Source organism: Lytechinus variegatus, chromosome 7 (genome assembly GCF_018143015.1).
Source record: "Lytechinus variegatus isolate NC3 chromosome 7, Lvar_3.0, whole genome shotgun sequence".
Classification (NCBI taxonomy): Eukaryota; Metazoa; Echinodermata; class Echinoidea; order Temnopleuroida; family Toxopneustidae; genus Lytechinus; species Lytechinus variegatus.
In genome coordinates this window covers 3,292,807-3,318,692 of record NC_054746.1, presented here as the reverse complement: position 1 = coordinate 3,318,692, position 25,886 = coordinate 3,292,807, and the positions used below count along the sequence as shown (strand labels likewise).

The window sequence follows — 25,886 nt, the reverse complement described above, 5'->3', positions numbered from 1 at the left end:
GTAACTTGGGCGACGTTTTTGTGATTTTTTATTTGTAAAGTACATTCTACTGATTGTGCAGAGGTGAGACTAGATCTGTAGGTTTCCCCTTATTAGCATTTGGGATGTAAAATTCAACACATTTCAAGGAAAATCTGATTTACTGAATGTTTTCTGATCAAAATGGGAAAAACAAAACAAGTGCTGTTGATTGAATCACTTTGATCTGGGGAGCATTTCATGAAACAGATAGTGAGAGATTTTCACTGACTATTGTTATAAGCTACTGAAATCCTTGCATCTGATTGGCTCACAGCAAATTTGTTAGTGAAAATCAATGACTTTTTGTTCCATGAAATACTTCCCAGCAGTAGCGGACCGTGACCCGGAGGAGACAAAGCATTGGGGGGGCACTGCATTGTTTGTGAACAATGCCGTGCCCCCCCAATGCTTTGTCTCCTCCGGGTCACGGTCCGCCACTGCTTCCCAGGTACAACAAGAATTTAGTCTAGATAATCAACCACTGCAATATTGAATATCTATTGAAAGTGTAGACAAGGTGCATTGAACATGTGCCAGGAATGAACTCATATTTGCTCCAACGGAAGGTATTCTACATAATTACAGATAAGTTATCACACGAAGCCACTTCCGTTGATCACGAATGACCATTTCATCGATAAAACTGCACTAACTCTGCTTTTTACAAATAGAAATTTATACATTTGTCTAGGAATTTCAATCAAAGTCTGTGGGTATCTCTAATCCTGGATGGACAGTGACTTGTACATTGTGGTTCAAGCTGAATGCTGGGAAGAAGATACCCTTAAGATCCTTGAACGCAACAGGACCCTGAGCCTTGTCATTGACATAGAAGCACAGGACGTGCTTCTCCAGGTCGAGCAGCACACCAACGACGGAACCCACACCAATACCACCCTCACACCGATCCGAGTGTGCGTTGTTGTGGATGAACCAGCTACGGTTGCTGTCGATGTACATTGACCACGACTTGTCGTCCTTGCCGAGCATGGTGTCCTTGGACGTGTCCAATCGCGCAACGCCGAAGGCAGGGTCTGGATGATTGTCGTACCTGTCGATGGTCACCTCCCAGTAGTGGACACCCTTGGAGAAGCCGACGTTCCCCAGGACGACACGGTCATCTTGGTTGTTGCAGGTTAGTGTCATGTTTTCGTTGGAGAAGATGATGTCCTTGTGGGCTGTCCTAGGGTCAGGATGGAACCAGGCAACTGTTGCAGACAAGGAAAATAATAGATTAAATGCAATATTGTAACTTTTTCAGAATAATAATGAAATGGTATAATTTTTACACAGGGAGTCTTTTGAGAACGTATGATTGTGTACGTGTGTATCAATTAGATATGTTTTACTTCTGGGACCGACATTAAACATCACCATAGAAAAAACAGAATGAGAGACATCAATTGATAAAATACCTTTGATCAGGGGCATAAATGCTGTGGCTCAGTCACAAAAAACTTTTCGAAACCTTCTTCTCTTAACCTCTTCAAAAAACATCTCAAAACACACTTATATAACCATAAACCTTAACTTGTCTTATGCAATTAACAGCGCTTTGTATCCTCTGGAAAAAGCGTTATATAAATCCAATTATTATTATTATTATTAAATTTCAGATGTGTAGTACAATGGTGTCTCCTCAAGTTAATGAAACAACCTTCTTTGATTCCATCAACATGGAAATAATTCACTCTGATAATAGCAAGTCAGTTCCTTCTTGTCTTTCATTTATTCAATTATCTATCTCAAATGTGATTTGATAATGATACTATGGTCGTTACTATCTCTCTCTATTCACAAATACTAACTCCAGCACGGCCCATTTTCTGTCTTAAGTACCACTACTCTCTACAGTTCACAAAGTGAAACACTGGAGTGCCCTCTTTCTTCACGTTTTGAACAGTTGCAAACAACGCCACTTTAACATGCTCATCCCTCTTGGCTACTCATGAGTGAACACAATGGGATAAGGTCCCTTGTGGGATAGCTTTGATTGTTAAGAAAGAGAAGTCCTTCAAATTTACTACAACAAAGGAAACTGTCACCTATTACCCAAACATAACTATGCCTGTTTGGGTTTGAAACTGGGGCTTAACCTAAACCAAAGCCGTTGCACTCAACAAGATTTAACTGACATAAAATACAATTTGAACATATGCAGTACTTTATAAATAAAAAGTAAACACAGTTTAACTGGAGTCAGCTTCTGTTCTACAGTGTTAATAAAGTATATTCCAATCATTATTATCATTATTTTGATGACCAGAAAATCCATCAACGCTGAGCTAAAAACCCATTAAAATACTCGGTGAAGAGTACCAGATGTTACAAAACAAATAAATTGTAAAACTCTGCATGCATAGTACAACAATATGAACTACTTTGAGTATTTCTGTTTTAAATAATGAATTTTTTCAATAGATAAAATACAAATAGATTGTTATGTACTCAGAGAATGTTCCAAACTATGGTATGATTAACTGTGAAAATTTATTAATTTATAGAAATATCTACATCAAACTCTAAATCTGTTAGTAGCTGAAATATATGTTGTAATTAGTTACCCTGCTAAAAAGCCGTTTAGATTAGAAAAGAGAAGAGTATATGACACACAAAGAAATTTGTTTTTGGTACATAAAAGCATGAAAAATTATGCATTTTTAAAAACATAATTACTCAACTGCACATAAACTAAACATTATTTTTACTCTACAAAATAATGACAATCATAAGACATTTGGTGTCACCAATTCCCTTACAACTTGCCAAAAACTATAAATTCTTTATGTTCAAAAATATAAAAAGACTCAATTATTAAGAGCAATCATACTTGAAACTGTGGATTTCCAATGGAAACTTTTAAACGTTCATGCATCATATTGTATAATATACATCTAGTTGCTTTGAAAACAAATTACCTATCGATTGTCTTGTACATTTGCAAGCATTTAGTTCCAATAAAACAATTAAATGAAACAGCATGTCTTGCGATTGTACTTGATTTCCTCAATATTCAAAACTTCCATTAAAATTTCTAGAGCTTGAAATAAGTCAACCATGTGTTTACTATGGTAAAAGCCTCCATTATATTGCACAAATCCTATTCTAATCCTATGAACTTTTGTGTACAATGGTAAAGCTGCTTGAAAAGGAAAAGTACTGTATTTTTTTCTTCAGAGACCATTCCTACTATATTAAGATAAACCAATTCAAGTAATTAATTGAAATAAACGCCACAACCTTGCACTACTCATATGATTGAGCATTGGGGAAAGAGGGGGGGGGGGGGCAGAAAGAAAGGCAAGAGGGGAGAAAAAGAGCGAGAGTTAATGAAAGTGAGAAGAAAAACAAAAAGGCAAGAAAAAAAAGAGTGAAAAAGACAGCACAGAAAAGAGACAAGAGAGAGAGATAGAGATAGATGAAGATAAGAGAAAGATATGAAAAAAGAGAGAACACAAAAAAAAAAACAGAACAAGAAATAAGAATACGGAGACAGAAAAGAGAGTAAGGGGTGCAGGGAAAGGAGATACTAGATAGTAAAATGCAGTTGGAGAGAAAGAAGGGAGAAATAAGAGAGAGAGAGAAAGAAAGAAGAGGAGAAGGAAAACAGAATGTGATTTAATTCTGGGCTAAAATTAGAAAGATAGAAGAGATAAGAGAAAGGAGAAAGAAGAGAGGAGAACAGAGATAGATGAGAAAGAAGAATTAGAGAAAGAAGTCAGAAGGCCACTTCATACCAGCCCCTCTTCATACTCATTCATGTACATTGTTGCTAGGCTAGCAACATATTCATTGATAAGAACTCCCAAAGCTGATTGATCTGCAAAGTTTGTACTCAGAGAAGCCTTCGCAGTGCCATCTCCCACTGAGAAAGATATAATAGGAGAAAGCTCTTGAGGATAATGGGAGAGGGGGATAGCGTGCAATTGGAGAGTAAACATAGCAGGGTTGGCAGGGGAAGGAGAGTACAGAGAGGCCATAGGCTTTTCTCCATTCCTATTAAAGAGAACAACCAATAGGATTAAAGTATGGATCTTCCATCCAATAGAATGGGTATTTCAAAATGGTAAATAAAAGGTAAACCAATTGAAGGTACATCCTATTAACTTCCCGATGATGGGCATCTTGTAACTTCAGGCATTTTTCAAAAAATGCATTAGATGGATATATTCGGTTACCTATAATTCAAGAGCAGATACAATTTCTTTTGAAATATTGCTGGCGATGGCCCATAAAGAGAGATTTCAAGGTGGAAATAAAGAAAAGAAAAAACATCTAAATAATGAACACACAGGAAAAATCAAGATATAAAGACCAAGAATTTGTGTCACAAAAGAATATGTATGGTAGCTGTATAAAAAGAAAACAAATTGATATTGTGGTTAGCACTCAACATGCAATGTTTAGTAAACTGATCAATATCCAACATCCCCTGTCCCTCACACAATATAGCAATCTGAAAACGTGTATAAATGAAAAATTAAGACCCAGTATTATGGATGGCAATGTTCACAGATTTGTGAAAGTGGCTCTGTAGAAGAGAATGTGAATTGTGAAAAGTGGACTACATGATCCTGTTCGACCTTACCCATGTAACTTCTGGCAGTGTACATACAAACTCTTGAATGGAACAAGGTGATTCCTAAACAAAACAAATATTTTCAACAGCATACTTTCTTACTCCCTTCTTTCACACATTTCTAAAAGGACAAGTTGGTTAATTTTACAGCTCAAAAACAAACCAAAAGTTCTAAACTTATGCTGTCCTTATGTTATGACAGTTTAAAGGATGAGAAAGACACATCAACTTACAGCAAAGGACGTAAATATTTGTACATGAGAGGATAGCAATTCAAATACACAACTACACTGGACTGGACAACGTTGTTTTGAGTCAATACATGGAAATTGCCATTTACATTGCTATTCAATTGTTGTTTGTTTTTCATTGAGATGGTTAAAATATTGAATTAACTGATACAGGCCTACAAATATTGAATAATATTGAAATATTGAATGATTATTCAGGAATGGGTCTCATAATTTATCCCCTCTCCCCCCCCAAAAAAAAAAAATAAGTAAAATAAATTACATAAATAAATTTACGTAAAAATCAATCAATAAATAATGTAATCTAATGATTAAAAAATAATGCACTAGATGCAGTTCTCTACTTTCTGATTATAAAAAACAACATTTTTCTTTTAATGTAAAGCAACTTAGTCAAACCTATATCACATGCTAAGCTTTCAGAAGCAAATTGAAAGAAAAACCATAGAAATGGAAAGACAAACTTGAAAGAAATTGACACCCTCTAATGCTTACAAGCGAGGAAAATTAACTTTCAGTCTACAGGGAAAAATGGTCCTATGCAAACAAAGTCTAGGGATATGATGAAATTCAGTAGTCTAAGGAGGTTAAACAAGGAATAGGACCCTGTAACATTAAGCATAGCGATTGATTGCAAGGCTAATTTTATGGTTGATCATACACAATAACTGATGCAATCAATCATAGAAAAAAAGTCACACGATCAATTGCTAAGCTTTACAATACGGGGCCCTAGAATGGATGGAGTTATTACCTTCTGCTGTTTGGAGGCAGATGGTCTCACTGTACTCCCCTTCGCCAGCATGGTTGTAGGCCTTGACACGGGAATGGTAGGTACTATCAAAGTGCAGGCCGTCAACGGTGCACATGGTTTCACGCCCGCAGTACACCTCCTAAAAACAGATATATCACAAGGAAAATAGGTCATCATTGATGTTTTAATAATTCATATAATTATGATAAATACAGTCAAACCTGTTTTTGCAACCACCTTGTCTATAGTGAAGACCCGTCTTTTGGATCTCTAGGATGACTGTGACCGTAATAGTTTGATTGTATTAACTATTAAATTTTGCTACTTTCCCAGATTTTTAAAGATTTTTTAAGGAGAAGTGATTTATACACACATGCATAATCATCTTTATCATCAAATCAAAATTCATAAAAATGTAAAGAGGAAAAGCAGATAAACATTAATACTACCACTATATCTATGTTACATACAAATTGTTTCTTTCTTTGTAATGTCATCTGCTTTTTTTCCTTTTGGTTTTCCCCAGTTCCTCCTCCAAATAAAGTGGTGGGAGAAAAGATTAGGGAGTCCTAACAGCAACTTGCTAATTTTTTCTCCTCTAACAAACTTGAATGATTTTCTTTTCCAGGCTACCTAAACAGTCCCAAACCCACAAACACCAATACAACCAGCACTACATACCCCAGAGTGACAAATATTGTTTTTATTCCCCATTTGTAACAGAAAGGTGTTTGAGAACCAAGTAATACACTGCTTTGTAGATGATTGGTACAATGAAGAAGGTGTTATTCTCCAAATATTTGGAAAAAAAAATCTAGGAACCAAAATCTTTTGTGTTTCCACCCCTTTGTTGTTGTATCAATCATCTTGTAATTTTGATTGGAGAAGCCTGCTACGACAGGCTGTCAATCAAAAGAATGGGTAAATATGATGTTGGGAAATTATAAGAATATAATGCAGAATGTAATGAAGTGAAGTGTCAATGCAATTTCACCCTTCAAAAACTCAAAATGAATTGAATTGAAAAGTCTGTCCAAACTAACTCCTACAAATTTACCCTAAGTGGTCTCTGATCTGTTATCAAATTCAGTTTCATTCCGATTCTGTTTTTGATTTTAAATTATCCAATAAAGACCAAAAATATCCTTTCAAATAGATGAATATAGTAGATTAATTAAGAGCATTGTCAATGGGGTTATTGAAATTTTGTTACACTTTAAGACAATATCAGAGGATTACAGAATGTTTAAGGGCGGGACCTAGTTTTATACCCATGAAAATTTGGCTGTTTGTACTGCAAATATGAGTTTGTAATTGTACTCTTCAGATTTGTGACCATTTAAAGGTAAATGCCAGTTTTGGTGACGATATCAAAATGAGTTCGTTCAGAATCCAATGAAATGACCACCAAAGTGTGTGTTTGTATAAATAAAACATATGTGCCAAAGGATTCTGGAAGAATTGTGTAATTGCCGAGAAATAAGCAAATAAGCACAGGATTTGGGTCAAGTGTCGGGCACGACATTTAAAGCAATAATAATATATTATCCCACATGCGCTTATGTGTTGGTGATCTTCAGTGTGAATATTTTTCAGCGTAGATTTCAAGTTTTCACAAAGTTCAGTTTATGTTACTATTCCAGATCTAGATCCTCGATGATAAACTGACAATTAAGCCTGGTTTACAGACTTTCTCATGAAATCAGTTTACTGCAACTATACTGGCATTTCTCTTTAAGGAGAAATTATCCTCTTTACTAAACAGGTAAATTTATATCCAGTGGAGTACTTCATGCACGAATATTCAGTGATTTTCACCGATAAATGTTATAAGCTCCTGAAATCCTTGCATCTGATTGGCTCAGAACAAATTTGTCAGTGAAAATCCTTGACTACTTGTCTCGTGAAACACTCCCCTATTGGTTATTACCACATGTTTGCCAATGGCTGTCCCTTTTGATTCCAAGTTTTCATGAAAGAAACAAATGATGTAAAAATATAAAACAAATGATGATAGAGATATGAAGGAACCACTAACCCGGAACTCTCCGTTATTGCCATCATCTAGCTCGAGTACATATCCCTCAACCCAGCTAGATGGGTGAGCTTGCCATGCGATGGTAACACTGTTATTCTCTGCACTGCAGTCTGATGGGATGATACTAGGTGCTTCAGGAGCTGCAAAAACCAACAACCGAATCTAGTTGGACTGGAGTGCATATGTTTAATTTTGAAATCAGAATATCAATGTTTAATTGGTAATAAATAAAAAGTTTGAAAAAAAATGAATGGGGTGGTGCAATGTTTTGAAGCTATAGCTAATATTCAGAATAGTTGGAAAAAACTCATCAAAATGCACATTTCTTGGCAAAATGGTAAAGAGGTTGAAAATAACGGGTACAATTTTTCAAAGCCGCCCAACTTTACTGAAGACAATATTCAGAATATCATAAAACAAACAAACATAAAAATGCATATTCCTTTGCCAAATGTACTAAATGAAGAGTTTGAAAATAACTTATGGGGTAGGGCACCTTTATAACTGAGCCACCAAATCATAGCCAATATTCAGAATAGTTGAGAAAAAAATACAGAAAAGGAAAACTCCTTGGCTAAATAATATGGCAGTATGACAAGCCCCTTCCAAATTCAAATTGTTTATCAAACGCATTGGTTACATGCCATCACCACAATAAATTTACTTTTCCAATTTCTATTTGAAAGGTGTGACGTACGTTGTAACTTGTGAACATTCTGCAGGAATGTAACATTATCATAACCACATGCATTTTGTAAAAATGTCCAAATGGTACATTCAGATACATTACAATGTCCAAGACAAGACTTTTTATTCACAAAAGTCTGAAAAACACTTACATGAACATGACAGAAACAAGTTGAAAAAACATTTTAAAAAATAATAGGAAAACAAAAGCAATAAAGAAGTCATAATTGAGCATAAATCCACCACAATGATGAGCATCTATCACACTGCTATAAAAAAACTTGGAATAGATGCATTTTTCACAAATCAAATACAACTCCATATCAATAGATTTAAATAATTTTCATAAAGCAGTAGCTACGATCAGTAACTATGATTATATTCTTAGTGAACATCAAATATGTTTTGAACGTTAGAAGAAATGGATGGAAATGCCATTTCGAAGCATTCATGCCATTCAAAGTAAAAAAAAAGCAATTCAAACAAAATGAAAGTGGATCCTGTTTGCAATGGGGGAACATTATCCGTGAGACATAAAAACATGATATGACAGGGCGGCTGATCGGTAGAAAGAAAAGAACTGAGACGGCAATGCTACACCATGAATGAGACATGAAGATGACACAGAGATGCAAATATACAGACACCGATACAAGAAACAGAAAATGTGGGGCAGGAAAGAGGAAAGCCGCTACAAAAGGTGGTTTCAAACCGCCTCTATCATAAGAATCCTCGTTAAATCACGAGAACTTTTTTAGGCTGAAAATACCCATTAATTATTCCTGCATTCACACCGCCCCGAAACATACCCTTCGGGATAGGTTCCTGAAGTTACGAGCATGCGCAGTATGGTCTGATAAGCAGGCAAGGTGCGAGATTCAAAATCACTAGCCCAGCAGCCACCCACGGCGCTCGCGCCCAACGACAAGCTGGGGTAAAAGTTCATGCAAATTGCTTTCACATTGCCAAAATACCTTCGACCTAGGAAAAAATCCCCGCGAAAGTTCTCATAATTTCGCCAAACACCGACTATTTAGCGGGTATTTTCTTTCGGAGAAATTATGCGTGGTTTGCTTTCACATTACCAAAATACCTGGTATTTTCTGATCGGGGTAAATTTCCCAATCAGAGAATACCTGGAACTGACAAACTTCGAGGCGGTCTGAAACCACCTACAGAGAGATAATCGACCATCGTCATCGGATCAATGTAGGGTATCATGCTTCCATGTCCCCCTTGGAAGGCAGGGTGCTGTATCGATACAAGATGTCTGCCCCACTGATGCCATCATCGGGTGACACCCAACAGTGGTTTCTCAGGAGATGGAGACTCTTTTTTTACAGAATGTCAAGAGAAAGTTGTTCAGAATTGAACAGGGGGGGGGGGAGGATGGTGCATCCATACAGAGGATTTTTCTTGATTTAAAACAAAAACTGAAGATTTTTTTTTGTTTTTAGAAGATGTCTTTCTATCATTCTATGGCCTGTTTCAGACCTCCCCTGAAAATTACCCTCTCCAGCTAAACTTTAGTGTAGTATACCAACTTTACTACTCCCAAACAGTAATCAAAGATAAGATTTTAAAAGAGATCCTGAAAATGGACAAATAACCTCATAAAATCCTTCTGGCACCATCTATGTTTGGAGGAGGCATAATAAGGTTTTAACTTTCACAACCAGGATAATATCATCTAATCTTAATAACTACTTTTCTAGAGAGGGGGAAGGGGTCATGCAATCTATCCCATCCATTTATACAGCCCTGTATTGAACCATGGACCTACTACTCTGTCAGAGTAGTAGGTCCATGAATGAACGCATTGATAGAAAGTATATCACATGTAATTTCACCTCCAAAAGAATTGTAAATCAGATATTTATGAAGAAGAGGTCTAACACTTCCAATTAATGTTTGATAGCTACTGAATATCGTCTGTTTCTCTAATAGCAAAAGATTTGTTTTCTTCTTTGCTTTTTCAATACTAATTTTGAATGGATGACTTCTTGTGTTTCTGGATAAAATCAGAGTAGAATCTGGTATGGACACACTCACACTGAGACGGTTTCTGGATAAAATCAGGGTAGAATCTGGTATGGACACACTCAAAGCCCTTTAGGAAGAAACTGAGGGAAACTAAAAACTCAAGGTTTGATGGGACCGATCGATGGCCAGTGAAGGGAAAGCAGGCTGACAGAATTCTGATGAATCGAACGTCGACATGGTAGACAAAATCAGAACAACTTCCCCCCTTGTCAGAAACAGAGAAAAATTAGGAGGTAGGCCCTATAATTCCAGTGGTAGTGAGGGTTTCCAACAGCAAAAGGGTTAAATTTTGCCACTAGCGTGGCCGCAGCTATGGGTCTACACTGTAATGTCAAAAGTGACGGGATTGTTAACTCATTGATTCCAAAGTTTCCTACAAGAGGTATTGCTCTGATCATTAAAGTAGCTATAGTCAGCAATGCAAGAGCCACTATTTACTTTAAAGAGTGAGCAAACTGGCCAAAATCATATGTAGCCTCTCATTGACTAGTCTATACCTTTTGAGAAAGAATGAATTAGCCTATGATTTTATTTTTATAGAGAAACTGAAATATTTTTGAGAGAAGTACTTGTTTTCCTACTTGGTAACATATTTTTAGTATAAATGTATTGAGCAGAGATAAATTTTTTACATCATTCTAGTGGGCCTATATTACAAGACTGCGTTGCTCAGAAATTATAATGTTGCATTATGGGTTAGGTAGGAGCCTGGTCAGATTTGACTAGTTCAGGAATTGAGGGTGTGCTTCACAGGATACTGGTTTGCATTGGCTTTAAGGCATTTTTCAAACTCAATCTGCAGGTCTGCTGGACTGATCCACTCTTAGCTCATCACTTTCTCAAAATCTGTTCTCAATATACTTTCTAAAACTACTGGAAACCGCTTCAGGAAACCAGTTTGGAAGATCGCTTTGCTAGTATTCCGATTTGATGATTTGATCACCCGATAGTGGTTTCAAAACCACTTCACGTAAAGTGGTCTTTTTGCTACAGAAATGCTGTCAGTGGGGTTTCGCGCAAAATTTTAATCAACAGCGGCATTCGACACATTGTGTGTGGAGTAACGCAGAACGGTTGCGTCCTCACTTACATTGTATATGCTAAAACCAGTTTAAAGAGCCATAGCGATCTTGAAGACTTCATAGCGAGGTGGTTTTCAGAACTGGTTTGGAAGATTGCTTCCAAGATCTCTTTGACTGTTGTCATTACACGTTAAACTAGTTTTCACTAAGGATGGTAATGGAAACAGTGTCATAGACCTAAAAGAGATGAAAAGGCAGGAAAGTGCAGGCGAATGCCGGGACGTGATTTTCTCATCCAAAAGATCTAATCATTTTGAAATGAGGATCTTTAAATTCACACTAACATTCACACATACTATTCATAGATCAATATCCAACTAAACACAAAATTTAAATCAAAACATGAATGATTGCAATAACAATGACATTGTAAACTGATATTTGACAGCAAAAACAAACAAACAGACAACACTTGATAAAATTTCAAACAGAAAATGACTGTAAATATACAAAAATAGCAACTGACCATGACACAACTGACATTATACAACATTTGATGCAACAGCATATTTTTTTTACCCTGGCAGTCAATTTCTTTTTTTTTTTTTCCCCCTTTTTTTGTCTACTTGTTTATGTCAGCATAATTTAGGATTAAATACTACTTGAAATGAATCGGTTCAAATTAATTTGTTCACTTTTTAAATATTTGATTTCTTTCTTAAACCTTGAATAAAAAATTCTAAAAATTCATATCATTAATAATATGATAAAAATAACATTGAAATAGTATTTTAAAAATTCAAAATACAACAGGTAACTATAAGGAAGACTGTGCAAAAAATCTTTCATTTTTACAGAGATGTTTTAAGTTGTTTAAAATGTAAAACACAAAGCAATATACATAAACAAACACTAGAACTGATACAATACATGCATCAATATCAATGCTCTAGTTGTTCAGTTTGAGTCTTACCCTTGGTCATATCCATGCCTTAGGTGTGCAAAAATAACAGACAAAGAAAACCAAATTTAACACCAAAATTAAAGTTTCAAACAGTAAAAAAGTCCACACAAATCACGGAAGACATGACAAAATGAATGATCTATAAAGACTAAACAAGAGGCATTTTTCTTGCAAAGATTTGTATTTTAGGGCCAACTTCTTAAAACAGTTTATGGTAAACATATCAACAGGTACAAAAATACATTTCACATGAAACATAATATTCCAAAAGCTGGTTTTATATCAGCAATTGAAGAAAGCAAAATCCATTAAACTTTCCTCTGAAAAAGATGAATAAAATGATGTGGTGGGTGCGGCAAGGTAGTATGGCTCCTATGGAACACTGATAGGGCAATTTCGGAATTGCCTGGTTGCCTCCACCCATTTGGACATTAACAGTAAGAAATTTATCTGAACTGGGGAACAAGGTGATCAAAGGGGCATTGATTCGCCCCGCCCCCTCGCCCTTTTTTCAAGTCAAGCTGAAGAACTTCATGGGTAATGACACAGAGATGACAATCAAATGTCTTCATGTAACCTAAATATTTACTGCAATTTCAGGGTAGTTCGACTAGAAGAAACCTAGATCATTTTTCCATTCTAAAACCGTTTCCTTGAAACAAATGACATGTCATAAACTTATAAACAACCACTCAACTAGAAAGGATTTTGCTTCCAGCCCTAGCTGTCATTGCATGAATAGAAGGCCCCATTCTCATTGATATTATGGGCTACCTCTGGTTGTGATTGGAACCAAAAACCTACTTCATACACAGAGAAATGGCCTGCTTCTAAAGGTCCTGCTAACAATGACTATGACAGTGCATTTAGTACCGCATTCACGATTAAATGTGTTCACATCTCAAGATAGTCCCACACGTTCAGTTCTACCCAGCCAAGTTATAAGGGAAAAGAGACTTTTCACACTACTTTCTGAAGAACTAGATCTGTCCATTTGAATCAGTGTCACAGCAACACAAAATAGAGGTGTTGTGGCCTAGTGGATAAGTCCCTGTACTTTGAACAACAAGGTCCCAGGTTCAAATCCAAGCGCAGCACTCGCAGCCTTTGACAAGGCACTTTGTACAATTGACAGGATGGGCGAAGTGGATTCACATCGCAAACATAATGCAATTTAGCTAAAACTGGATCATACCAGCGGGGTTGTGTGAACACGGTTTGGGAAGGACGTGCCATATGGAGGACCCACACTGCCACCAGAACACCCAAACAAACAGTGACAGACAAGGTGTGAGGGTGACAGACATACCAACACGCTCTTGTACTCCCACAGCCGGAGGGCTGGGGGAGAGGGTGCACTGTGCAGGGATGGGTGATTCAGAGATGTATTCACTTGAAGCAATTAGTATCTTCATACTTGAACAGTACATGTATCAGAATGTCAGAAAAGCAGTGTAGCCCCTGACAAAGATTCGTCAATGATGGAGAAAATTGCTATATTAGGCAGTTATCGCACAATGCAATACAGATGATTCAAAAAATAGAGAAAAGACGAACAACCAAGAAGTCCTTGTCGAAAATTGGTGAATCAAAATGGCAGTGTAGTCCTCTACTCTGGCAAAATGGCATACCTTCAATTTCTCATCAGCTCCAACAATAGGAAGAAACCTGTTCTGGTTCACCAATTTTTGACAAAGACTTTGGAGCTGTTCTTTGTCATTTTAATACATTAACTGTGTTCTTGAATCCTCCGTATTTTGCAGAGTGAGAACTCCAAATTGACAACTGTTTCTTAACTTACTCAAAAATCTTTCCTCTTATATATTATCACTTATAGATATTATCGGCCCCTTGGCAATGAGTATCCACTTTGGCCTTCAATTGCCAATAAGAATGTACTTAGCATGGTATTCTTGATGACAGCAGCCATTTTCACATTTTATCATTCTTGTATCTTGTTCACTGATTTCCTAGAAAGGAGTCATTGGACACCAGGAACACCCAAGTCACACCAACGAAAGAAACTCCAGTCCGATCAAATCTATTCCATTACATATCACTGGTCGGTTTAGGGCCGATCACACTGGTGTGACTGCAGGGCAAGGCCCTGTGGGTCAGAGGGTTGCCTTCAATTTCCATAAAGAAGCAATTAACATATCTCTTTCCATACAATAGTCGGTAGATGTAAACTTTTACTTGAACAAAACTGCCTTTGGGTGGAAGTGATATCAACGAGAATGATATTGGTGTTTAGGCTTGAGGGGAGTATTGAGAAAGATGTTACAAAAAAAAGATTGATGTATCAGATAAACATCAACTTCAAGTCACCCTCAAGTTTCAGCATTGAATTTCAGATTGTCTCAATTTGTCCCAGTGTAAAGTACTTGCATAGTGCATACATCTCTTAAGTGTATCGCATAGAAGGGTCTTGTGGATAAGCCCACTAGCTAAATGAACCTTGAAGTCCAAGGTTAAAACCCATCCTAAGCATGATATTCCTTTGGCAAGATACATGCATGTATTAATCTACATTTGCCTCTCCTCACCCAGGCTATAAATGGGAACTCAACTCAAGACTAGAAATATGCTACAACAGCATATTCATAAATAACAATTTTTCTTGACACTTAATTCCTAAATTCCACTATGACATGCAATTTCAATACGATATCATATTTGTGTACTTATTATCTTTATTATTGTTTGAATGATTTGTTATGCCATTATTACTTTGTAAATTTATTGCATTTAAATGGCATTTGCCGCAATGATTATCTAATTTCTATCAATAAACCACCTTTCTTTCTATCTATCTATCTATCTATCCATCCATCGATTGATCGATCCATCTATCCATCTATCCATCTATCTATCTATAAGATTCTTGTTAATATTAATATGTTGATTAAAATTTAGATATGCTGATTGATTGGGTGTACGATAATACTTTTGGACCTCTCATGCTATGTATTAGACAAAGAAATCCATTGTATAAACATCAATCAGTATCATCCCACCCAAATAAATTAATGGAAAATGGAAGATCATAAAGGTCACGGGACACCATTCGACGGTGATATGCATAATACAAGCATTTTGATATAATTATCATTAAATATCAATCAGAGTTAAGCATATACAGGATTTGCATCCACTCGCTAGCAGGATTTTTGCAATTAGGAAAATGGATTTCACCTACAATATAATCCTCATTAATCCAAATTGGATTTGACAAATTAAGGATATTACAGCCACATTTGAGACAGCATATACATTGTGAACATATATACACTGTATTCATTTTCAGCCAATATAAGTGACAAAGCTTATGAGCTTTGTAGATTGGCAGAAAATGAATAAAAGCAAGCTTATATGACTTCAGTTGCAATAGCAAAAGAAGTTGTATTTTCATTTTACGGCCTGTGAAGAAACAGAATGAGTGTCCAACTTCAAGGTTTTATTTAATTCAAACCATATCTATAATTACATATAAAGGTTTGTGCATCATTGTTTTCTAGATTATAATAATAAAATTTAATTTGATTTTTGCTTGAAAGACTACAAACTTTAAAAATAAATACCAGTTAAAACTGATTCATGTACATGTTTTGTAGTAATCAACATAAAGTAATAAAAACTGAAAAATTAAATAATCAGATTTTCATATTATGAAATAAGAGGGATATGAACAGGCGAAATATCATTCCATTCCAAATTAAACAAAGTACATTCGTCGTATGCACAGATAAGAGAAATAAAAGTTCAGACAAAAGCAATCAGAATACTGTGGTGAGGTATGACGAGAAGTCAAATTATATAAGGCCTAAATCGAAACCAGGAGACACTCACGTTTCATCTCTTTGAAGTTGAGCCTCTCTATTGACTGAATGGCGGAGGCGCTATCTAGGGTCAGGTCAAACTCGGGTGCAACCCTCGCCTGGAGGAGAAGTTCCTTGTCCCAGGACTCCTCCGACATCTGCGCCCGTTGGACCAGTGCTCCAGAGACCTGCGATGGGAGAACATTGGATGGAAGTTGAATGGATGGGGGCATCCTCAAATGATGATGGTGTTGAACATTGATGATAACGATGAAGTGGATTACAATTATGATAAAGAATGGTAATGATAAAACAGATCATTGCAATGATGAAAAGGATGATGACATTGAAGAAGGTGATGATGGCACTGATGAAGGGGATGATGGCATTGATGAGGACGATGATAGTGATGATGGCGGTGAATGATGACAATGAATGATGACAATGACAATGACAATTTCTGAACCTAGAGTGCAATATTTAATCTTACTATTATGTTCTTATTATATTTTGTTAATTCGTAGGTATATAATTCAATGTATTTTTCCCTTTTTTTCTGTTAACTTTGTGTCAGTCTTCGGACTGTTTTACAATGTCTTTCATAATAAACCGAATTGAATTGAATTGAATGATGGAAAGGATGACATTGATGGAAAGGAAGATAATAATAATAATACTAAATATTTATAACGCGCTTTTCCCAAATGGCCCAAAGCACTCGCAATTTCAGTTAACATATTTATACAAACAAAAATCAGTATGACATGAAGGCAGTTGCCTAGAACAAGAGAGTTTTAAGGGACTTCTTAAAGGACTTGATTCTTGGGGATTGTCTTATTGTGAGAGGGAGTTTGTTCCATTCCATTGAGGATGCAACGGTGAATGTTCTCCAGTCTGTTTTCTTTTTGTTGGATATGTTAATTCAAGTGGGTCTCCAGGGATCTAGTTCTTCTACCTGGGACATAAATTTCTAAACAATCAGACAAGTATTTTGGGGCTAGGTTATAGAGTGATTTGTATACAAGGAGAAGTAACTTAAAAATAATCTGTTGTCTAATCGGAAGCCAGTGTAAATTATATAACAGGGGTTCAGGAGGTGTGTCACAGCGGACTTCAAAAATAAGACGGGCAGCCCAATTCTGGAGGTGCTGGAGACGATTGATGTGAGCCAATGGTATTGAAGAAAGAAGATGATAATAATGATGCTAGTGCATGATGACAACAATGAAAAGCATTGCAATGATTGTGATAGTTATGTTGCTGGTGAAAATGATACTGATGCTACTGATGTTGAAGAATATTGAGAAATAAAGAAATTGGAGCAGGAGGAGAAAGCAGAAAAGGAGAATAAACTTGTTTCTACTACTAATGATCATTGTTTTGATATAGATACTGATGTTCATTACGATGATGATGATGATGATGGTGGTGGTATCGGTGATAATGTTCATGGTAATCGTGTTTGTGATGATGGAGATGAGGTTTGTTTTGATGATGATGTTGTTTTTGTTGGTGTTGATGATCATGATGATGATGATGACACTGATGATGATTTCGATGACAATGAGGATGTTGATGAGGATGATGTTGACAAGGATGATGAAAACAATGATACCATTAACAATTGCATACTTTTTGTCCAAATATTGCGACTAGTTTATCAGCCAAGTCAAACTATTGTGATGGTTATACAGTCCATTCAAAATAATTACAGACATCCATGGTGTCTCACAAACTACTTCTCATAATTTGTGATAGAGAATTCAATATTGCCTAGAAAATCTTCTTATACTTTGAATATGCGAACTAAATACGTCATGCAATAGTTTCTTACAAAAATCCATTGAGCATATGACTATAGAACTGATGTAACATGTTTTTTTATAGAATAAAGCATCGACATAGAAAGATAATAGATTAGCTGGAAAAAGAGCCTGAAGCCTAACTTGTGGCGGCAAGTGGCATTTCAAAAGAGTCTCAGCTAGGAGTGATGGGGAGGGGTGTGTGCAGTAAGAGATGCAGAGAGAGAGATAGAGAGAGAAGGGAGAATTGGAGGACACTAGATCTAAGCGAGGAAACGTGAGTGATGCCTTTTGTTTCCCCACGATGACTCATCTTGTTCGTAATACTGGTATCCATAACAACGGATGATATTCTGGGTTTGGACAGCATGCCGTTTTCTAAAGAATAGATCTCGTTTCTCATCCAAAACAAGCTTTCAGCGGTGTCACTGGCAAACTCGAGATCAGTGAAAGATATTAATTTTTAACTTGGTAATTGGTTGATATACACTTTACTTGCCTTGTAGGATATTCATTTTCAGGACATGGGATAATGCATGTAGTACTATGGCAATCCATTATGGCAAGTAATTCATGAATGATAAATGACTTTTTACATCAAGATTTTAGTTAAATGCATGGATTTGCAATTAGCTTTCTTTAAAGGTTTTCTACTCATACAAATGTGATTATGACAAACTATCAATCCCGCAAATCAAGCCTAAGATATTAAAATTGGTACAAGTAGAATTATGTTTTTAATAGATGAAAAATCATGAAGTATTAATGAACGAAAATGAATTTAATAAATCTGAGAATTTTGGTTTGGGCAGAGTATTACAAAATTCATAATGTTATGTTGCTCCACTTAGACACTAAATAGTGCTTGCGTTACACTCTTAACTCTTTCATAAAAATGTATATTTTGAGTCATGTGTGTAAAGTCATCAGAGGGGTATTAACAAAGATACCTTAATGGGGAAGATTGGACACTTTGGTGATTTTTTTGAAACACTTGAATAATGCTCATGGGGTAGGGCGCCCTCTAGCGTTGAGTAAGTAAACCATCGCACATCAGCACGCGAGTGTGTATGAAACATATGGGGAAAATGAGAGAGGGGATTTGGGAGAGGGCTCAAGGGCGGCGCATGGGAATAATTCCACCTTTCATTATCCAGAAACCTCTGAAATATATTTATCTTTAATTTCAGAAAAAGAATTGAATAAAAAAAAAATTTAATGTAAAAATCGTCTATTCGTTCACCCCTGCACCATTTCTCTCATATGTTTTGTACACAACCATATCACAATACGCAAAGGTAAAAAAAAAGGTTGTTGCTTACTCAATGCTGTAGGGCGCTCTTCGCAAGCGTTCCATTGCGTACTCTATATACTGTCCGATCTTCCTCTTGTAGTATCTTTGGTAATATTATATAGCCTCTGGCATGGGGATTATGATTTCTGTTTTGGGGTCTATTTTCTGAATTCTGTTCATTTCAAATTCCATTTTACATCAGAGAAAGAACCAATTTCTAATAATGGACCACATTTGCAAATATAGGATTTTTCTTTCATTTTGAGGGCTAATTGCCAAATACCCCATGTATTTGAAAATTACAATGATCAATCTTTTTACACTCTGAGGGCAAATTGAGGGCTAACTCCGTCATGCAACATCATAATTACTAATTTTGTATATTTTGAAGGCAGGTCGCCCAAAGCCCCCATGTATTTTGGTATTATAAATATAATTTTTTTTATGGCGAATTGCCCAGCCGTCTCTTTGTATTCTAATATAATAATCATTACTTACCATGAGGAAAGCGGCGGGATCGCCTTCCTTCATCACTTCTATACTGTACTCCAAGAGTCCCGTCGTCTGCTTCAGTTTCCCACTGCACTGCCCAATGTGGTTCTTTAACATCTTCGTCTTGAACTCCTTCTCTCGATGAACCTAGAATAGTGAGACGAAGAGGATTAATACAATACGGATGATGAAATAAACATCCAGAATCCCTCACATTGGATGATTAATTAAACATCATGATCATTGCACTGGGTATAAGACAATATAGTTATTAACATCTTCGTCTTGAAGTCCTTGTCTGATGGAGCTAGGTATAATTAGATTAAGAAGATGATACAATGGATGATTATATAAACATCATGATCATTGCACTGGGTAAGACAATATAGTTCTTAACATCTTCGTCTTGAACTCCTTGTCTCGATGGAGCTAGGTATAGTGAGATTAAGAAGATGATACAATGGATGATTATATAAACATCATGATCATTGCAATGGGTAAGACAATATAGTTCTTAACATCTTCGTCTTGAACTCCTTGTCTCGATGGAGCTACATTTAGTGAGATTAAGAAGATGATACAATGGATGATTACATATACCGTGTTTACACATTGACTCGGCTCGCGTGTTGAATCCGCGAGCCGGGTTGAACACTGCGAAGAAGGGATCAGAGATCGCGTTTATACGTACATATAAAAAGGCGAGTTCAACACAGCTCGCGGATCTCGAACGGAAGAAGAATTATGACGTCGCAAATTAAAGGCGGGAAATTCACCGCCGGAATCGAATCTTGTCCGTGCGAACAACAACAATGCCAAAAGTGAAAGCGCGCGCAGTGACCTAGGTCAAGAGAGTTCGACACGGCTTTCTGTTTACACACGAAAAAATTGCCGAGTCTGACTCGGCTCGCGGGTTGAAACCTACGATTTTGGCGGATCGAAAAAGCCGTGTTCGACACGGCTCGCGGATCACACTGATCGCGTTTACACAGCATAAAATTGCCGTGTTGAGCACGGCTCGCGTGTCGAACCCCCGAGCCGTGTCCCTGTGTAAACACGGTAATAAACATCCTTGGTCCCTGTTTTCCAAAGAGTTGTGATTGATGCCATCAAAGTTGACTAGTGAAATCCATCAATGTCATAATTGTTCATACACAAAATTTGCACAATGTCCCTATGTGGAGCACATTGAATTGTCAAGACAATGATGCATGCACGAATATACATCATATTCAGAACAAATTCTGTGACAGACTATTGCAGGTTTCCATAGTAGATTGGATCAATCATAACTCTTTGTAAAGATGGGCTCTTGATCATCCATTGGTACTGACAAGGGTTTAAACAATTTGATAATGGATGGGGGGGGGGGTTGGCAAATACTCTTATAGTAGAAATACTCTGCCTTGAAATCTAGAGACCAGGCATTATAGATGCTTATTGTTATACACTATAAATTGCACAGACTTAAATTAAATCAAGGTGGACTGTAGTTATTTAGTAATTATCATCATTAATGTGTACAGGGATGAGAAGCTCTAATAGGAATAGGTACATTTTCTTAAGAAGCATGAAGAATAATCATAGATTTTGAATTTCTATTTTGAACTATATCTGACATGGGCCAATGGCCTCAATTGAGATATGATTATGGATGCCCTACTAAACTCCCGAGCATGAAATATATGAATCATGTAACTGAACACCAGTAAATGTTTAAGCTTTGAACCTCTTTGACATAACCAGGGAAGCAAGAGTCAACTCCCTGACATAATGGTGCAAATTTCAAATGATCACATTTTAGGCAGTCGAATGATTGATATGGGGCTACTTCAAGCATAAAATATCCATGAATTGCCATAATGAGTATTGTAATTCTATAGCCATGAACTCAATTTCGGCAGGTAAGCGGGAGTAGTTTAGGGAGAAAGGGCAAAACTATTTCTGTCATACAAATCTACATTATTTTTCTCAGAATTATTTTCAGCAGTGTTTTTAGATTTATCTACCTCAAAAATTAATACAGTCGCATATGCTTTATTAGTATACATTTGTAGTACATTTGAAATGTGGCCCAGCACTGGAAATCAACCATTCTTTCTTTTCACCATGGATGACTATAAATAATGCACACTATTAGTATTTCCATCTATCATAAACATATACCAAATCGAAAGTATCAATATAATCCATCTGAAACCACTCTTGTTACACATTGAGGGGAAAAAATATTGGGACACTCTAAAAAACCAACATGCCAGAAACCCTTCCTATTAACTATCAAAAATAGAAAGAAAGTGAACTCTGAGAATATAATACACCAATCATAAATCGTGTCAGATCAAATCAGGCTGCAGACCATCCAGCGGAGAGAACTAGAATAACGGAGGGGTTGAAAGCCATGGAAATCGATGACGTGCGGACGGGATTCATTCCGAGCAGACAGCTTAAAAATGGCTAAATGGTAATGGTAGGAGTGCTCTGATGAGAGACATCCCCAATGAGAGACTTGAACATTTGTAAACAACTTCACAATACCTCACTATAATACACTCAAGATGTTTCTACCACCGGTGTTGGTATCTTGGGTTCAAAATATTATGCATAACATCTTCTCAGAGCTTTTTGCATATATCTTGCAATAAATGCCCTCTAATTCTACTTTCGTACAGGTATTTCCCGGAAGTCAAGTGTTGTAGAAATTGCCTTGTCTTCTTTTTTTTTTTACTGTAAGTTGTTTGTTCTTGTCCTCTTATTTTACTTCTTCATAGAGCCAATGTGCCGTAAGACATACTTAAAATCTGGTCAGATGAAAATTATTATCATTTAGACATTTCTTCTTTATTTTGTCAGGATCCAATTTCAAGACATCATCACAATGCTAAATGTAATCCCAATATGGAAAGGGCACAAGCTGAATTAGCATCATCTATTTAAGTGTAGGCCTATTGTCCATCTACTCCAAGTCTGATCATATTACAGGGATGCTCCAGGCTGAAAATTCTTTGTTTTAAACATAAAAAGAAAACCAAACAAAACACTGAAAATTTGATCAAAATTGGGCAACGAATAACAAAGTAATGGCATTTTAAAGATTTGCATTATTCCAATGAAACAGTTCTAGGCATGTCTTCATTAATATTCAATGAGCAAATATATGATGTCATATCCCCACTTGTTCTTTTGCATTTTATGCTATTAAATTAGGTTTATTCAATTTTTTTCTACCAAGAATTGAAACATTGGATCAACAACTGATTAGTGCATTTGATATTAATTGCTGCAACTTATTTCTTTATACTGTAGAAGAGACACATTATTCACAAATGTATGAAAAAATGAAACAATTATCATTTCATGAAATAACATAAGAAAACGGAAAGTGGGGATGGGACATCATTAGCGCACCTCATGAGTATTCATGATGATGTGCATATAACTATTGTCACAAAATAATGCTTAACTTTAAAATTTCATAACTTCATAATTTCTTATCCAAATTTGATGAAATTTTCAGCACTTTGCTCTGTGAATTTTACTTTATTTAGTAAGATATGAATATTTTCAGCCCAAAGTATCCCTTTAAGTTCCTTATTTTCTTCATCACCAACCATATCCTATCTACAGTATACTGAGGCAGACCTATGGTCTCTGTTTAGACATGTGCAGCAGCATGGTTAATCCTGAATGGAATTAGTGTCATGGATTAGCCTAGCTTACTCCAATGCACAGAGATGTAAGTTTAGCACTCCGATCTCATCCTCCTCTGTCAGCTGTGTGGAAAATTACTTCAAACTTAAATTACATAGTAATGCAAGATGCAATTCGAAAGATGAGGAAAATCTGAAAATTTGTGTACAAAACAAATGGAGAGTTTTCCATAAAATAGGCCATTTTGAAGCACATTTGCCAATTTGAGGATCCATCCCCATAGAAAGTACAAGACTTTTTAAATGTCCATAACTTGCTTTTTTCATAACCGATTTTGATGAAACTTTTATTAAAATGTTCCTCTCATTTTACTCTTTCCAATAAGAATGCTTCTCTTCTTGGGTTTTGGATTCCTTTAATGGCAGAGTTGCTAACTGTGCTCATGAATGGACCATGGATGCCTAAATAATTTTGTTAGGTTTATTGATGAAACGATATCAAGTCTCTGATCTTGTCAAGGTGTATTGTCATGTTTCATGATTATAACCTATCAAACATGGTTTGGTTAACATCCTCACAGCTGATGGTATTGAACAACAGCTTCAAAATCAAATGATGATGATCAGCCGCATCACAATTCACAAATAGCAGGGACAGTGCATAATTCAAACGTGTAATGAAATATAATTTTGTTTGGCTTATCATTTAGTGATGAGACGACATTAAGTCTGTTATCTAATAGGATGACTGGCATCCCCCTGGTATTCTCTCTTCCTCCGTACCCGTCGTAACCCACCGCATTCCCATGCATGCACCTGTATTGTCCATCGCATCGCAAAGTATTTGCGAAGAGCCCACGGCTTGCACCCTGATCAGGCGTTGATAATCGTATTATCGTTCCTCATCACCCCGGTGGCCAGCCCAGAACAAGCGAGCCCTATTCTAACGGTGTCGCAAACTGTCACTTCCCATCATGCTCATATTCAGCCTGACGCATCGCTGCACAAATCAGCTTGGATGCGTGTACTGGTTGGTAGGAATCAACCATGGATTTATAATCCTACATCAGATTGTGGATGTGACCCTATATTAACAATGTGTGAAATTTGATTAAGCTCATGTCTTGTTATTGTTGCTCATGAGTAGGAATTATAATCTTACATGAGATTGTGGAAGTCACCCTGAAAATTAATATTGCATGAAATTTGTTTATGCTCATGTCTTTGTTAGTCTTGCTCTTGTGAAGGATTTTATAATCTTACACACGACTGTGTTAGTGGCCTGTATAAAAAGGTGTGAAAATTGATAATGTTCATGTTTTGTCAATGTTAATTTTAATGTAGGATTTATAATCCTACATAACACTGTGGAAATGACTTGTACTAAAAATGTGTGGAATTTGATTACTCTCATGTCTTGTTATTGTTTCTTTTACGCATCATGGTCATTTATGAAGGAACAGCTGGTTGCTTTTTCAATTTTAGTGAATCTTAATTTTCATGTTGGATGACTTTTTGTGTGTAATAGTATAATACAAATTATTGGCTCACAAATTTCAAACAGCTTGTGTAGTACATATCACAAAATACAGCAAAGTTCAAATTGCTGCAACCTCAATATATTTCATCATACGTCAATGAAATTTTACAAAGTATAATTTTGTCTGATTGCTTTCGCTCTTGATTCAAATAAACTAAAATCTTTAGCCTTTATGATCAATTTATGGAATGCATGCTAGCTCAATATACAACATGTATGCTATACTTTTTATTGAACATGATCAAGTATATTTCATGAAAACCTTTCTGATGCATGTAGTGGCCATGCAGTCCAGACTTTTGTAGTAGACGTGGCAGGGGGGGGGGGGGGGCTCTAAAAGAAAATTTGAAAGAAAAGGGGCCCAGATTATTATTTTCTTGGATCTTAGCTGCAATGGGATTAAAATGTATGTTCAATGGATGATAGACATGGCACGTGTCCCTTGTGTCCATGCCTAGATCTGTACCACTGATGGTTCATATTTGAAGTGTGAAAAGGGTCATGTGAAAGGGGATGAATGTTCAATGATGAACCCACAGTTACACACTAATGGTTTATCCATCAAATGTGAACAGGGTGATGTGAAAGGGGATGAAGGTCCAATGATGGACCCACAGTTACACTGTCAGTTTAAAGGTTCATCCTTAAAATGTGAAAGGGGATGAAGGTCCGATGATGGACCTGAGGTTACACTAATCCCTTGTGGATATATTTGGGATGCCAGAGACATGGCTGGAATCCTAACAGGGCTGTTAATGAGAAGAGTTGGACTGGTTTAGGACCGGCAAGATGGGGGACTCTGTTTATGACAGGCTGGTCGAGAGTTGGCCAATGGGAGGGATGAATAAATAATATCTGGTTGAAGTGCATAATTGGTTGCGGTGTAGATTGTGAAGTTGGTCCAGAGGGCAAAGCGCAGAGGTGATGTTCC

General features: G+C 36.5%; 1 protein-coding gene across 4 annotated transcripts in view; it reads right to left on the bottom strand.

The window, feature by feature from the left end:
- Positions 1–467: 467 nt before the first annotated feature.
- LOC121418229 (E3 ubiquitin-protein ligase TRIM9-like) overlaps positions 468–25,886 on the bottom strand; it is a 46,645-nt gene continuing 21,226 nt past the window's right edge. Inside the window, exons 4-10 of one of the 4 annotated variants that reach the window (XM_041611972.1) lie at positions 19,772–19,912; positions 16,209–16,365; positions 12,369–12,386; positions 7,644–7,783; positions 5,606–5,744; positions 4,610–4,663; positions 468–1,229 (exon numbers count right to left, since the gene is read on the bottom strand). In XM_041611972.1, coding sequence (XP_041467906.1) covers positions 718–1,229; positions 4,610–4,663; positions 5,606–5,744; positions 7,644–7,783; positions 12,369–12,386; positions 16,209–16,365; positions 19,772–19,912 — 1,161 coding nt within the window. In that variant the 3' untranslated portion in view covers positions 468–717. The remainder of the gene's footprint in view (positions 1,230–4,609; positions 4,664–5,605; positions 5,745–7,643; positions 7,784–12,368; positions 12,387–16,208; positions 16,366–19,771; positions 19,913–25,886) is intronic. The other 3 variants (XM_041611973.1, XM_041611974.1, XM_041611975.1) reach the window with 3 other exon arrangements.